This window comes from Anas acuta, chromosome 6 (assembly GCF_963932015.1).
Source record: "Anas acuta chromosome 6, bAnaAcu1.1, whole genome shotgun sequence".
Classification (NCBI taxonomy): Eukaryota; Metazoa; Chordata; class Aves; order Anseriformes; family Anatidae; genus Anas; species Anas acuta.
The window spans coordinates 2,471,638-2,487,303 of record NC_088984.1 but is presented as its reverse complement, the minus strand read 5'-3'; the positions used below and the strand labels follow the sequence as shown (position 1 = coordinate 2,487,303).

General features: G+C 40.9%; 1 protein-coding gene across 1 annotated transcript in view; it reads left to right on the top strand.

Annotated features, from left to right (window-relative positions):
* Nucleotides 1–15,666, top strand: part of KIF5C (kinesin family member 5C) — a 62,533-nt gene that overhangs the window by 19,232 nt on the left and 27,635 nt on the right. The window contains exons 6-13 of the mRNA XM_068687011.1: nucleotides 574–629; nucleotides 1,561–1,648; nucleotides 3,085–3,209; nucleotides 3,997–4,101; nucleotides 4,450–4,598; nucleotides 8,702–8,850; nucleotides 12,127–12,302; nucleotides 14,514–14,582. Coding sequence (XP_068543112.1) covers nucleotides 574–629; nucleotides 1,561–1,648; nucleotides 3,085–3,209; nucleotides 3,997–4,101; nucleotides 4,450–4,598; nucleotides 8,702–8,850; nucleotides 12,127–12,302; nucleotides 14,514–14,582 — 917 coding nt within the window. The remainder of the gene's footprint in view (nucleotides 1–573; nucleotides 630–1,560; nucleotides 1,649–3,084; nucleotides 3,210–3,996; nucleotides 4,102–4,449; nucleotides 4,599–8,701; nucleotides 8,851–12,126; nucleotides 12,303–14,513; nucleotides 14,583–15,666) is intronic.

The window sequence follows — 15,666 nt, the reverse complement described above, 5'->3', positions numbered from 1 at the left end:
TTTTTTTCATTTTTTTTAAATTTAGGATACTTTCGATTCAAGTTATCCTCCCCCTCCCTTTTTTTTGGTGCTTTGCTTGCTTTAGGTAGAGATTTTTGGGAGATACCTCTGTGTCTTTTACAATTTATGTGTTTGTGTATGTGTGCCTTATGTTAATGAAAGTAATTTATGCTTTTCAAAATCAGGCTGAAGCCAGAAGAATACATGCTAATAGTAACACAAAAAGAACATCTATTCAAGTATTTATTTATTTTTTTAATTTCAGTGAGATTTTCTCTTTCTTCTGAAAATTTTGTTGCTTTGAAGAAAACCAAATTGTCCTGTGTTGGTTTCATTAATACAAGCCATAAACCAAAGGTCTGTTCCATAAGGTTACCATCAAAGTATAAGATCTCCAGAAAAATAAATGAGATTTCCATACAGAAATTGTGACAGTTGGTAAGGATTAGGAAATGACTCCACTCTTCATTTACACATGTAATATATTCAAAATGTTCGTGTTTGCCTGTCACGCGTATAGCTGATACACATTACCTGTGGAATATTCCTCACGATCTCCCTGTTTCTTTCTAGTGTCAAAGACAAACCTCGCTGTACATGAAGATAAAAACAGAGTTCCGTATGTTAAGGTACAGGGAGGATTTGATGCTCAGTTTTTCATTCTTTCTCAGATAACCACTGCATGCATTTATTTATGTATTTCCATTTGTATCCCGGTGTGTTTGCTGAGACGATTCGACTGACATTCAGTTTTGAATGCTCAAGGAGCATTAGACCCTGAATTCAAACAGTTTCCTGAAATATTAATGGGCTTGAATCATTTGTTTGCTTTATTTTACTGACTTCAAGCATTTACAAGTTGTTACAGTGGTGTTAAATTTTAAGCATTCCTATTCCCGTTCCATGTTGGGTACCAAAGAGAACATTTTGAAGAATTTTTTGTTTAATAGTTTGTTGCATAAGTGCTGTATTTTGGAACAGATTTTCGCGGTATTTTAGAACAGATTTGTTGGGCTAGGAATTCACATAAATTGCTTTATGACTTCCTGTGACCTCACTTCAATGTCATAAACTTCTTGTGGACATACGTGAGCCCTAATGAAATACATATAATATTGTTCTGGTTATTCTGACCCCGAAGAGGGGAAAAAAAAAAAAAGTGAAATAATTCCCTCACTAATATGTTGCAGTAATGCAGAGAAAGAGGCCTCTTTGTAGAGTGAGAGAGAAGAGCCCTTTTGGATATGTGGTCTAACCCAAATTAGTAATAGGAATATGTTCTGTATAATTCCACGTGTGCTAAGCATAGGGGGGTCTCTTCTGGTGCATGTTAGGATTTGACTGGGTATTGAATTTTGTGAAAAAATATTCTCTCAAGCTATCCTGTCAACTCCTCCTGAGAGTCATACAAAGGCAGATTTTGGTCCATCACCTTGCTAATGATCATAAGGGATGCTGATGATTCTTTTGTTTATCGATCCATGTTAAACGTTCTTTTTGACAGCGTTTGAGTACTGGTATGCCTCTAAACTCTTCTGTGTTTGATTTGCATATTTCCAGGGTTGTACAGAAAGATTTGTATCTAGTCCTGAAGAGGTTTTGGATGTGATAGACGAAGGGAAAGCTAACCGCCATGTAGCTGTTACAAGTAGGTATTCTGTGGGCACTTCCCTGCCTGTAAGGTCTGAGTCATTGTTGCTTCCTAGTGGTACACTGATTCCTAATGGTCACAAAGTGTGTTGAGTTAATTATGTGAATGATCTGATGGTGCACAGATTTTAACATTTTAAAATTAATAGAATTGTTCTTTTTTACAGTTTTACTGATTATAGTAACGTTTGCTACGAGAACTCCTGAATTTAACATACAGCATTACATAGTATCTGTAGAGAAAAAAGCCAAAATATCTGTTGTTGCTTGCAGTGTAGATACTTCAAAACTACAAATAAATGAGCATGTGTTCATATGATCTTCGTGCTACAAGTCAAATCTCAGAGCAATTCATTGATCAAAACAGAAGGCAAAGACTGCAGAGCGATTATTTTTGTTCCAGAATAAGCTCCTGTGCTCTGTGTTTTATCAGTGCTTGTCTGTTTAACTCTGGTGACTTACCCCAGTGAGGCAGCAACTTGGACAGAGTTCCCATGATGGGAAAATTAACAAATCTTCCTAAATGGAAAATAATCACTTCAACCCGTCCCAAGTTTGTTGATATTCTGTGCTACATGCAAGCTGGTAGCATTGCAGTGATGCAAAAGGCAGGCATCTTTTGGCTTGTTTCCCAATTAATGCTTGAAGATGTCTTTGATCAAATCAGGGAGATTGGCAGAACCTCAGCATGTCACTCAAATTTTGCTGATTTCTCCCATTTGCATCACTGGGAAAATGAATGGGAAAAAGATTGTAGTGGAGTTTATAGTAATAGAAATAGAAAATACAGAGGAGAAAGTGATTGATTCTTAATGTGTCGGTTTTGCTACGGTATGAAAACTGCCCAGCTTCTTTTTAGTGCTTTGTAATTCTCTTTATATTTTTTTTTTTTTGCTCAGATTAAAATTCTTTCTCTGTCCAGAATGCTGAATACACATTCTTATCACAGCTCTGTGTCTAAATAGCATCTATTATATCGCATGGGGTTTTGTGTGTGCGCACTGTATTCTCATGAAGAAACACAAAGGAGAGAACCTTTATTTTCTTCTGTATCTATGAAATGCTATGCTATTGTACTTACTATTTTATTTTTTAATACTATTTCTGGTCAAGTTTTGTTGCTTAGGGGACAAAAATAAATTATGTCTTAAGAAAAGGAAGGGGAGGGGAAAACAAAAAAGCTCATTTTCCAAGATTGTTATTTATCACAAATCTGGTTAATTTAGGTCATGACAGGAGAAGTAAGAGCTCATTCCATGGTCCATGAGTGATAGCTGCAGCTCTTGGTGTAGACACTTCTGTCCAGGTCTGGACTTTCCAGGGAATGGACTCTTATTTTGGAGTTTGTTAGCCACAGGCTAGCACTGAAATAGAATTGCCTGTCAGATTTTAATGTCACTTACACAATTCTTTTAAAATGTGATTCCTGTGCAGATATGAACGAACACAGCTCTAGAAGTCACAGTATCTTCCTTATTAACATTAAACAAGAGAATGTGGAAACTGAGAAGAAACTCAGTGGAAAGCTTTACCTGGTAGACTTGGCTGGAAGCGAGAAGGTAATCTGTCCTCGTGAAGTGGGATCACTAAACTCATCATGTGAATCTGGAGCAGTCCAGAACTGTCTTATCTTACACGTTAGCATTAGTATGCCAATCCTATTTTTCTTTGATGCGGGATGCATAAAAGGAACAGATCAGAATTGTTTATTGGTAAGAAATGGAAAGAAAAGCACTAAAAACAATCAACAAAAAGGCAAAAATCTGGAATATATCTTCATTTATAGGCGGGGGGAGGAGAGAGAGAGGGGAAAAATGACTGTGGTGCAGGCTAAAGAAGTGCTCTTCCCACAATACGAGGCTTCTCAACTGAGCCACCTTGGGGCTGCAGTTTGCGGACCAGCAAACCTTGCGTATGAGCAAGGTGATGCTTTTTCTACCCTGACATTCTTGGTTCATGCAAGCAAAATAAAAAGCCAAAATGCTTTTTTTGTGTGTGGTGTATGCAGTGGTACCAGGAGTGCCCTGAGAACGTAGCTGTGGTGTCATTTGCAGTCCCCCCTGTATGGACAGGCTCGTCTAGAATGTGGTCCCCAAGTGCCCTCAGCTGCTTTTCCCTCACCAAAGTAAGGGTGAACTTGACCTTACACTGGAAGAAAGGCAGACGTATTGCAGGCTTCTGATACCAAAATTCATGTAAAATCTCCTCCTTCATGCTGAGGATAAGCTCGCTGTGTTGTTCTTCCAGGAGCATCTTTAATTGTTGCACTACCTCCACCTGCGTTGTAGCTGTATTTGTCCAGACTTGAGGTAGCTAAGCCTGACTGTTGCTTGCTCTCTTTGGTAGGTCAGCAAAACTGGAGCGGAGGGCGCTGTTCTCGATGAAGCTAAAAATATCAATAAGTCTTTGTCTGCTCTGGGCAATGTGATATCTGCCTTGGCAGAAGGAACTGTAAGTAATCCCATTTTGTGCTGTTTCGGAATAACTTTCTATTTTTCTATCTTTATCGTGCACATAAAAAATAAGCTAATGTTTCAGTTCAGAAGGAAGAAAGTCTTAGCTTTCCAACCATAAACCAAAAATGCTTTTAGTATTCTACTAAAGATAAGAGACTAATTGTCAGTGATACCACTTGAGTGGTTATCCAGTGCAATACATCTTAGCACAACCAAACCTATTGCACTTCAGATCTGTGTGCTTCAAAGCCCACAAAGCCTGTCCTTGTTGACTCATGTTCTCTGTTATTTGTGTATCACTATTTTAAAAATTGTTCACCTATCTTATTTGTATTTTGATTAGAAAACTCACGTTCCATACCGAGACAGCAAAATGACCCGAATACTTCAGGATTCCCTAGGTGGCAACTGCAGAACCACCATTGTTATATGCTGTTCTCCTTCTATTTTCAATGAAGCAGAAACGAAGTCGACCTTAATGTTTGGACAACGGTGAGTCCTGCTTGGCATCAAGCTAGATGACATTGACGTGTGCTCTTCCATATATTCTGAAGTAGATGTGCTGAGGGGATTTAGATGAGAAGGCATTTTTAAGTATGGAGGTTGTGGTTTCTGGAGTTGGTCAAAAAATAGTAGTGGAGAGCTTGAGGAAACTGTCTCTTTATTCTCTACGGTACCAGAAAAATAAATGTTAATGTTGGCCAACAACTGCGCTACTTAGAAGCTCTGCTAATTTCTCATGCAGAAAGTACAAAGTGTTTTAGGAGTTCTTTGAAGTTTTATGGGGAAGATAATGGTATTGGGCAGTGTTCTGGGGGCTGACTTTATCTGGTAGTGCTCTTGATGCTTTTAAGATGTGTCTTCTCTTTGAACGGCATCTCAACGATTCTTGTTATGGTTCCAAAAAAAACAGTAATTTTAACTATTACTTAAGAGAAAATGAAAAATGTGGACTCAGAGTACTGTTGACAATTTTGATAGATTGCTGTCACAGCTGGCAGACATTTTTATTTGTTTGGAGTTTCTTAACAATTTACTAACAAGTCATCAGCAACAAGCAAGGATAAAATAAATGTGGAAGTGGTCAGAGAGAACATTTCTCTTGTGTATGTATTCATTGTCAATAGTCACATGAAACAAATCTGGCAAGGTTGCTAAAATAGGTCAGGCTCGTTTCGTAATTACTGCTTTTGTTGTGACGGGTGATAACTCTGATACTTTGGAAAATCACTCCCTTTGTTTTGTATGTGTTTATTTGTATAAGAGCGGACAGAAAAAATACTAGCAATTTGTGATTGTTTGAGATTATTTGTTTAACAGCTTGTACTTTGTCTTTGAAAGTAGGTTCCGTTTTCCACTTGGCATAATTTTTACATTAAAATCAACACCGTTAGGGAGCATTTTATATTGGAAGGTAGAATCGTGGATAAAAGATTAATCTGACAATCTTCTATTAGTTCACCGCCCCACTTTTAGCCTTTAATGTGAGCTTTTCCTGAGATTTTAGTGAAGGAAGATGATTCATTTAGTGCATTCACTAAGAGCACATAAAAATACAGGATGGGCTGTGAAGGGCAAACAGATTCAGCTGGGTGTAGCCCCTCTTAATGAACAGGTTTGAGGATTAGGGCTGAGGCTGCAGGTTAAGGCTGGAGGACAGTTCTGCAGTGCTGTCCCAATCTGGCATTGCCAGAAATGCTGTTAAATTGTCAGCTGCTGCTGGGATTTGTGGAAGGCAGGGTAGGACCCGCGTGCTGCAAGCCAGGTAGCTGTAAAAGGCATGAATTCCTCTGAGCTCTGCTTCCTACATGTATGGCACGTAATGAAATATGAAGTGGTAACAGCTCTGAAATATAACGAGTTGCAGTTCCTGGTGGTGGTGAAAGTTTAAATATTTTGATGGTTCGCAGTTTAAACCTCAACATGTACAATTTTCTGACTTGAGATGATTTCAGACAAGTGTGAATCTCGCACCTCGGTAAAACTAAAGAGCAGTCCCAAAGTTCCTGCTAATTCCTTCTGGATAAGTGCAATTAAGCAGCTGAAGTGGCATTTCATTTTCAATCAACCCACAGGTACTGTGTCAGGTTTCAGCCTGCTGCCTGTTTTGTTGAACTCTGCTGGTAAAGTTTGGAAGTAAAAAGAAAGGTGAGGTGTAAAATGTCACAGTTCAGAGGAAGGGGATTATAGGGCATAGCATGTTTTAGGATGTTTATTTTAAATCTCTGTGTTCATGAAGGGGCTTGCTTTTGGTCTGTAATGGATAACCACGCTCCAGGATCTCTGGGAACTTGTTCGCGTGGGTATGTAAGGAAGTGTGAGTAGGGGAAGTCCAGCTTCCATCTTCTTTCAGCTTACATTTCTCTTGGTTTCATTTCTCTTTTCAGTAATCAGTAGAACTTGCCTTTCTGTTCAGAAGGCAGAATGATTTTCAGACTCACTCTCTACACCTTGAATATCAGAGCTTTGACTGAGCTGACTGCTGAAAGCAGCATGGGGAATTTACCTGCTAAATGAGCTGTCCATCAAACTGGAAGCAACCAACTAGAATATAGTCACGTACTAGATATAGTTAACGCTCTGCTAGGAAGAGGAAGGGGTTTGTCTTGTTAATCCATAAAATATTCCTTATTGTGGACTAGGACGTCAGCTGAAGGAACTGGGAAAATAGTTAAATGCTTTGTGAGAGTGGTTGGCTGGGCTTTAATGCGGTGGCCTTTGTTTTTTTTCCTGCTTAAAAGCTATGGAGTTGTGCTGAAACACGAGGTCCTGGGGAGCATTTAACTGTAAGGAAGGCACACACTATACAAACACAGTGGTGTCTGTCAGCAGCTGAATAGGAATATTGCTGTCTGCGGGAAACGGTTTCATTTACAATCTCTTTGGCTGTGGTGTTTTGTTTTCCTGATGTGACACCGTTAAGGGCTGAATAACGTTAAAAGAAAGGAATATGACTCATGGCTGATTGCTGGCTCCTCCATTTTTCCTAGCAGTGAAGAAATATCACCACTGAAATAAGCGTCAGGAGTAAAATTCATCTTCACGGGCCCAGCTGTGCTAATCAATAAGTGCTCCTCTATTAGCAACGACTTCTTTTTGCTCCATCTTTTTTGTGTTTTTATGTTGTTTTTAATTGTAGTTACTAGTAGATGCTTCATCCATCCTTAGTGTAATGCAGGTGATAAATTTCATGGTGTGGCATTTTTTCCCCACTGCAGTTAAAGGAGTGGAAACCTGAGCCAGGCTTTTAGCAGAATAATATGAAACAATTATGTGAAAGCTACCCATTAGGCGTCTGCATCCTCTAAAATACAGGGTGATTTTAAAATTCTTCTAAGGTAATAAAACTTGTGCACAGCACATAGTGCAAATCACTGGAGTGTGAGGCACACGTATGGAAGCGCTTCCCTGCTGCCACAGGAAAGCTTCAGGATTTTAAGTAACTGGCCATATTTAGAAGATGTTTTGGGATCATTAAGTGGAGCTGCAAAGAAAAGAAAGACCAGGGGCCCTCCCCAAGGAGAGGTAGTCAGTGTATCTCTAGCTGATACTTCGAGCTTGTCCTGTGTATTGGCATTTCAGCCTCTACTTTACAGCACGGTGGTGGGTTTGTCTGTTACTGCATTAATTAAAGGCTCAGTCTCTGATGTGTTTGATAACACTGATTCGTTCTGGAAACACTCAGGGGCTGAGCAGTGAGGAGCAAAGATCTGAAGTTTTCTTTCATGCCCATTTGTTAGTTTTTTTCCCCCCTTTCGAAAGCAGTTTTGCTAGAGGAGATGCTCTGCATTTTTTCTGCTTGTCCTGCATTCGCTAGTGCCATTGTTTGTGTTCAGCTGCAGCTAAGCAGTTTCACAGCAGTGAGTGGTGGTGATTGTTTGATGGGTTTAGGTTTGGGGATTTGTGCCTAGGGTTGCAGTAACCAGTGTTACTGCTCACAGCAGCAGAGGTCGAGCTCCAGCTTCTCACTGCCAGCCTTCCAGCCAAACAATACCCCATTTCCCCAGTGGTGACCAGTGGCTGTCCTCTCCTTCCCTCCTTCCAGTTCCAAAAATGCACTTAAAAATGCTGGTAGGCTTTCAAGAAGGATAAATTTCCATATCCCTGCCTCACTGCGTTCACATCATTCATGCCATAATGCCTAAAATCCAGCTCAGTTGTGGTGACAGAGTTTAAGGGACAGTTGGGACGAGCCTGTGGTCAGATGCTCGGTGGGATACTGAGCAATTTGTCCCAGAAGGAGCTGAAAATAATGAGGTGACACCTTACTTAGCAGAGCAGTAATGACAGGGCTTGGTTTTGTCCTTATTCTAAGAACAGTTTTCAGAGCTTTTCTTCTTACAAGAAATCTAGAGAGGCAGATCCATGCCCTACTGGAGGCTGCTGGATTTCAAGGCAGGAAGATTTCTCCTGAGGCTTCAAGATAGTAATACTGCTGAGGTTCTGAGAGAAGATTGAATTGTGACATTGCATTTCAGAAAATAAACTGCAAATGTTTAGTGGTTTCCCTTTGTGTAATAGAAAATTTTCTGACTCTCTACCATTACGTTGAGATACAAGTTGCAAAGCCACTGACACCTATTTGTGTTACCCAGAGCCAAGACTATCAAGAACACAGTCTCTGTGAATCTGGAGCTGACTGCAGAGGAGTGGAAGAAAAAGTACGAGAAGGAAAAAGACAAAAACAAGAGCCTAAAGAACGTTATCCAGCATCTGGAGCTGGAACTGAATAGGTGGAGGAATGGTAAGTATGGAAAATAGGGACGGGTGTTTGTCTTCGTATTTTTAAGTTACATGTGGTTAAGTCTTGCTTTAAATCACTAATTCTAAACTCACTGTTCAGAGTTGTAGTTCACTTTTGTGTTTGTGAGGTGTATTGAGGAAGCAGAACACGTTCCCCTACTTGTGGTGGAGAAGCCAGACCAATCCTGTGTTATTTCAGGACTGCCCAGCGACCACGTGGCTGCTCAGTTTGTGCTGGGGCTCTCCGGTGCTGTGTGGAGCAGAAGAGGCCACATGATTTAACACTAATCCAGCAGCTCGTACCAAAGCCTTCCTAAACTTACAGCAGGGAAATTTTTACTAGAAAAATCTAAATTCCAAGACTAATACTCATCATTGCCTATATTTATGCAATGTGTGAGAATTATCTAACTGATAGTGTTTTCACAGCATCCAAAACCTTTGATTCAAAACCCTATCACCTTTGGCCACGAAGTTGATTGGTGCTGGCCACAGACTTGTCTATCTCAGTTATTGCCCTCAGCATCTGCTCATGGGCTTCTCCTTTTTTTTTCTCCACCTAGTGAATAATAATAGTAACTGAAGGGCAAAGAAAGCCAAAAACAGGGAAGGCAGCAACAGACATTTTCAGAATTTACCTTTTTATATGCACCAGGCCGGCATGCTGTCAGATGCAGAGTACACAGACAGGCATTGATAATTCTAACAATGATAGTAGTATTAAATTAATAAGGAAAAGGTAAAATTTCATTTTTTTACAAAGCACTGTGCTGCTCAGGCAAGAGAATAAGTTCCATTGTGCTTCAAGGTAAGTAGAATTTATATTTCCTTATATAATTGAATATAATACTAGAATAAGTAGTCCTCTGGTACAGTGTTTAGGAGTGTTGTTGGTTAGAAGAATCATCAGTTGTCTCTTTCTGTGGCTTCTAAGTGAAATTTATGTGAGAACAGCTGATTTTTTGCTTAGCAACTGCTGTTCAGGTTAAGTTATGAGATTAAGTTCCAGTTGCTAAGGAGAAAGCATGTTTTCATGCGTAACATTACATTATTGTTTTTTATATATAAAATCTGGAACTCATACAAATAATTTTATTTCCGTCCTTCCTTTTATTTTTAAAATTTGGAAAAGGAAGAGAAAATAAACCAAACCAAAACCTAATCCCCAATAAGCAACAAACAAACAAATATCCCCCTCTAAAGCCCAAGCAAACCAGCCCTGCACCCCTTTTGCACCCTGAAATTCCAACAAACCCACAACAGCAAAGTGCTGCTTCTCTGGAGTTATTTTTATTTTCTAAATTGTTTGTCATCCAGACCCTGTGTGTTGATGCTTCTAGCAGAAACTCTGGCAAACACGAGGCACGTGAAGTGAGAACAAATCTGTGGTTTAATTAGTAGGCACAAATTGTCTTGCAACAGTCAAGTCTGGTTTTGAGCATCATGGGTGAGATCTCTCTGTATGTAGAAGATAATACCCGACCTTTAAGGGTGCAGAAATTGTTTCCTTCTTTCAGCTCCCGGTGCTGTTTGCTTGCCTATATCAGCTCCTTACCTAATGACTGCTTTCTGCAGCTTCCTCTGGAGGCTCGGACCGCTTTAGCACAGGGAATACTTCCCTTATCTGCATAGTAAAATTGCTATGGAGACGGTGGGTCTGCTGGTGCTGCAGGGGAGCTCTGGGAATTTATGGCACTTTCATGTTCCGCGTTTCAGGCTGTGTTTGCTAAATGCGGCTTCTGTAATTTCCTTCCCATCCTAGAAACATTTTGGGAGAAAAAACTTGTACAGAGCTGTCTTTTGTGCTGTTTAAACAACCCTTAATAGAAGGTTGTCTCTGTTGTTTTGTCTAAATATGCACACACCACCTCTGCCCCTGCATCTGCCCTGCTTTTCTCGGTGGCGTTACCAAGCGATACATTAAATGCATTCAAAACACTATTGATCTCTCGTCTGACCTTCCGCAACAGCATTGTTTGGAAGGAGATTCTGTCAAAGGAGACTCTTTCCAAAGGAAATTATAGCAAAAACTACATCAAATACAAGATAGATGCATAAATATTCCACTGGTGTAGCTTGTTCTAGAAACACAGCAAATAAAAGGATATAAATGCGGCAAATAAAAGGGCAGGTCCCCTGCCCTGCTCTGTTCAGGTGAGATGCGACAATGAACAATCAATTCCCCATTTTTCTCATTGATAAGGTAATAAAATATCATTGAGTCATTAGCAACAGAGCAAAAATATTTTGGGTGTAGTTCTTTTAGAGGTTTCACGGTGCTTGATTCCAAGTTTATTTTTTTTCAGGCTTTAACTTAAAAAAAAAAAAAAAGTCTTCTGAGTTTGTTGGTCCTGCTCCTTCACAGCGTTTTGTTTTACTTTCAGGCCTGGATTAGCCTGCCTTTTTGCTTTTTGAGATATTTGTCCTGCTTGCTTGTTGCCCTGCCAGTGAGATAAATTGTGCCCGCACTGCCTTGGCGAGGATGGTTGGTGAAGCTTTATGGGATTAAATATTACAGCTTTTTATAGAAATGGGAAAAAATCTGTGCAGAAGGGTGGAACGTCACCTTCCCACACCTCGAACAATGCATTCAGCAGCTAGCAGTCTCTCAGCAGGTTGATGAATGCCGATTCAATTTCTGGCCCGAGCAGCTTGCTGTCCCTCTCCGCTCAGCTGCAGCAGCCTTGTAATTGGAGCGCACGAATGTTGTCGGAGAGAATATTCCTTGGAGAAAAGTAGTTTGCAAGAAAACATGGAGGGCTAGCATCCTGTCTGCTGTGCATAGGCAACAGCGGAAAATTGGCCTGTGCTGGTTAATTCTAGCTGGGACAAGGCAGAAGGTGAATGTTGTTTTAAATGCAGCTGGCTTGCTTGTCGTCCTGGTGCTTTAGAGCTTCATTATGGGGGGGAGTTGATATGGTGGTTGGAAATCTGGTCGGAAGGGACGTTTGATTGCCTGTAGGCTGGAAATCTGATTTTTCATCCTCCTTATTTACACTTGTGCTAATCCATGGAGCTGATCCTGTCTGCAGAGGGCTTGAGTGCAAGTGGAGTCAATGCCTGTCTGCATTTTGTGTGTCCAGCTGGGGGGCCACCCGATTTATGCCTCTCACCTTTATCCATGGCCACTGCCTGCCCTGTGCCAGCTCTCGGGGCTGTCCTGGGGCCCCTTTGGCTTTGCTGGGAGCCCCTGAGCAGCTGCACGGGACCAGCCTGGGTTGTCTATGGCTTTGGGCTCCCTGCTCCTTCACCCTGATCGTGGTTTGTGTGCCCGCAGGAGAAGCCGTGCCCGAGGATGAGCAGATCAGCGCGAAGGACCAGAAGAACCTGGAGCCCTGTGATAACACCCCGATCATTGACAACATCACGCCGGTCGTGGCCAGCATCTCGACAGAGGAGAAACAGAAATACGACGAGGAGATTGCCAGTCTCTACAGGCAGCTGGATGATAAGGTGTGAACGCTTATTCTGTCTCCCTTCCCTGGGGGTAAATGGAAACCAAAGCAAACTGGATGGGTGTGCCTGGGTTTTGGTTTTGGTACTGATTTTGTGTCCCAATTGGTTGGAGCTATTCTTCTTCCTCCTGCCAGCCTGCATGCTCTCGTGGATCTGCAAGAGGGATTGCATCCATGAGGGCTTTAGGATGCCTGGAACCTGTGTGGTATAGCTGTGGCTGTCTCTGACAAGTGGTCTCATCCCTGTACCTAAACTTCTGAATTTCCTACACACTAGCTTGAAAGAATGTTGTGAAAATGTAGTGCTAGAAGAACTTCCCAGTCTCAAAGTGCTTGTATATGATTTTTCTGTGATATCTTTGTCACCTTGTGCAGTGTAGGGCACGCTGTTCACGAGATTTGTATGATAATTAAAGATTTGTGGCACTGTATTTCCTGAGCACCATGCACTGGGAGATGTCTCAAAATTCAAAACACTGACTGCATAAAAATGGATCTTGCCCTATCATGTCAGGTATCTGCTGTTCCCTCTGCAGCTTGTGAGCATTCTCTAGGAATCTGGAGGCAAGCTTGCCCTTATTTTAAGAGCCCAATACAGGCTTTTTAGCTCTCCTTTTGTTCAGTGATTTTTGTAAATACTGTACGTCCTCAGCAAACTGTAGCATCATTTCAGAGCCACAGGAGGAAGAAAATAAAAAAGAAACTATCTTAATATGTATTGTGTATTAGAATGTTAAAGAAAAAATACAGCCATCTTTTGGGCCTCTTTTGTTCATCTTGTTCCAGCTGTGAGCACTCTCTGGAGTACTGGTGGCTTTTTTTCGATTTGCACAGCTTGAAATACATTATTGGCACTTAGAGCTATCAGCTACTGAGCACTTGCTGTTAATAGCTTTGGCTTGTGTGAAGATAAGAAGGGGAAAAAAAAAAAGGCATACTGAAAACATTGACCGTGATGAATGAGAACAGCTTAAACTCTACCAAGCAAAAGTTTTCAGCCTCGCCCTAACGTTGAATCAAAACTTAATTTTAATTTTCAAGCGTAATTAGTGGGACAATGCCAGAAAAAGCCTCCTGTTTCCTTGCGTGTTAATGGTTAAAGCTGGGCTGTTCCTGAGTACCCAGGGGATAATGGAGAGCTGTGCTAAGCCTTAGCTCTGCTGTGCCATGGCATGAGGTCCCAGCACAGTCTGGTTGCAAATGCCCAAAGCAGTGTGTTGGTAGCTTGTAAGTACCTGTTAAGGTCTTTAAGAAATTATGGCTTTTCTGGGATGGAGAATACATTCCCTGTAGCGCTCTGTAGGTTTTATACATTGATTAGAAAAACCAGAACAAGTTGGTCATTCTTTCACTTTCCCTCATCAAACATAGCAAAGCCTCTATTAGCCTCAAAGGAGGCAGGAGCAGGTTTGTGTTTTACCTTAGGAAACGCGGGAGACATAATTTGGTGAATTACTGCAGCGCTGTAGAAAACAAGAAGGTATCCCCCAAACAAAACCAAAATATCCCCATTTATTTTTTACATCGTAGGCCACTCTTACATCAGATCTGGGTCTATCTGAATGTTAGCAAGCGGTTTGATGTGTTCTGCTTGTTGGCCATATTTGCTATCAGGAATCAGGCCATTAGCCTGCTTGTCAGTGAAACACACTGAGTTCTCTCAATCTAAAAAATAAAAAATCAAGGGTTTATTTACCTCAGCAAGTTCCTTCACAAGAACAGAGATGGACCCGGTCAGGTGCTGTGCTTGGTGTGCCTCCTCTGAGCCTTTTTGGAGGAAGGGTTTGTACAGCAATGTCGTTTACGTTGTAGTTAGTTAATAAATCTCTCTAATGATCTATCTTCAGCTGAATTTTGGACAGGGTGGCAGTGTGTGGGTGTGTATGTATCTGTAGATCTATAAACGCATGACATGGATGTCGTAAAAGGCTCTTGGTCATTTGCAAGCCTTAAGGTGCAGCTATTGCCACATCAGTGTCTTTATTTATAACGAGGGCCAACTGCTTAGGTCTGTACTAGAGTCAGCTGCGTGCTTGCATTGATTTTACAATGTAGCTCTGTGTGTGTGTATTTTTCTCTCCTGCCACTCAAACCTGCACAAGGTTTGCTGTGGCATTATTCTTCCTCCCTCTCCAGAGAGGGGAAATAAAAGCAATCAAAAGAGAATTGTGAAAAGAAGCTAAAAATCTCCAATTCTGTTTCATTGCAGGATGACGAAATCAACCAGCAGAGCCAGTTGGCTGAGAAACTAAAACAACAAATGCTGGATCAAGAGGAGGTAAGGAAGAAAACAACAAAACAACAACAAAACCAAAAACACACTTTGCTTATGGGACACTTGTTTAGCGATTTTATCACCATTGTTGGCTAACTATGTACATATTATCTGGCTAAAATTCAGTAAGAGGCACTCAGGTTACAGCTAGGTTTAATCTTCAAATTTCCTAATATACTCAGAAGAGCACTGAGCCTTGATAACTCCTTGTAACACCGTACCATCCTGCTGGGAAGTGACGCTGGAGGTACCAAGGTAGGGGTGTGGCCAGTATTTTTCACTTTGGAAGCATTTTTTCTATATGCCTGTATCTTTCCAGGTACGCTATGGACAGTAGGTAATTAACAGATTTCCTTGTTTGACTGTATAAAAATTACTGCTGGTAATAATTATGGATATTCATTATTGTGGCATGGACAATTAGAGAAAGTAACGAGAGAGATCTGTGACACTGAAAAATCTCTTGCTGGTGCTGCCCCAGATTTGCTCTGAAATCTTGGATTGCTCATTTTGCACATTTTGTTTGATTGTTTCTATCCACAGTAGGAATGTTCGTGCTTTTTTAGGTGGGGAAGAGGGCAGTCAAGTCATTTCCTTATCTGTTGCCTGTATATGAAAGTTTGAAGATGTGAAATCTGGCACTAACACCAAATTACAAATAACACCAAGTTACACCTTTGCAATTGAAAAATGATTCTGTCCATGTCTCAGTCTTTATCCTCAGAGAGGGTTTCCAAGGTTAGGTACCTTAACAGGGAGTGAACAACATATAAAAATGTTTGTTAATTGTCATTTGTGGCTGATGTGCTACTTTTGGGATCTTATCCTCACTGCCTCACTGAAGGGATGACCAGATTTATTTTGCTCTATGATTAAGTTCTTTGCTCGCTTGCCACAACTTTCTTTTGATTAATCTGTTTTACATGCTGCCCGTGTCCGTGGCTATTCAGATGTAGCAGCATTTTATGCGTTCTCAGCAACATTATTTTTGGATGTGTATTATTTAGGCCATCTCGCTTCTCCCATCCATCTTACATCACTGTTCTCATCTAAACCTTATTTTTCTCCTCATGGTTTTTCTTGTGCC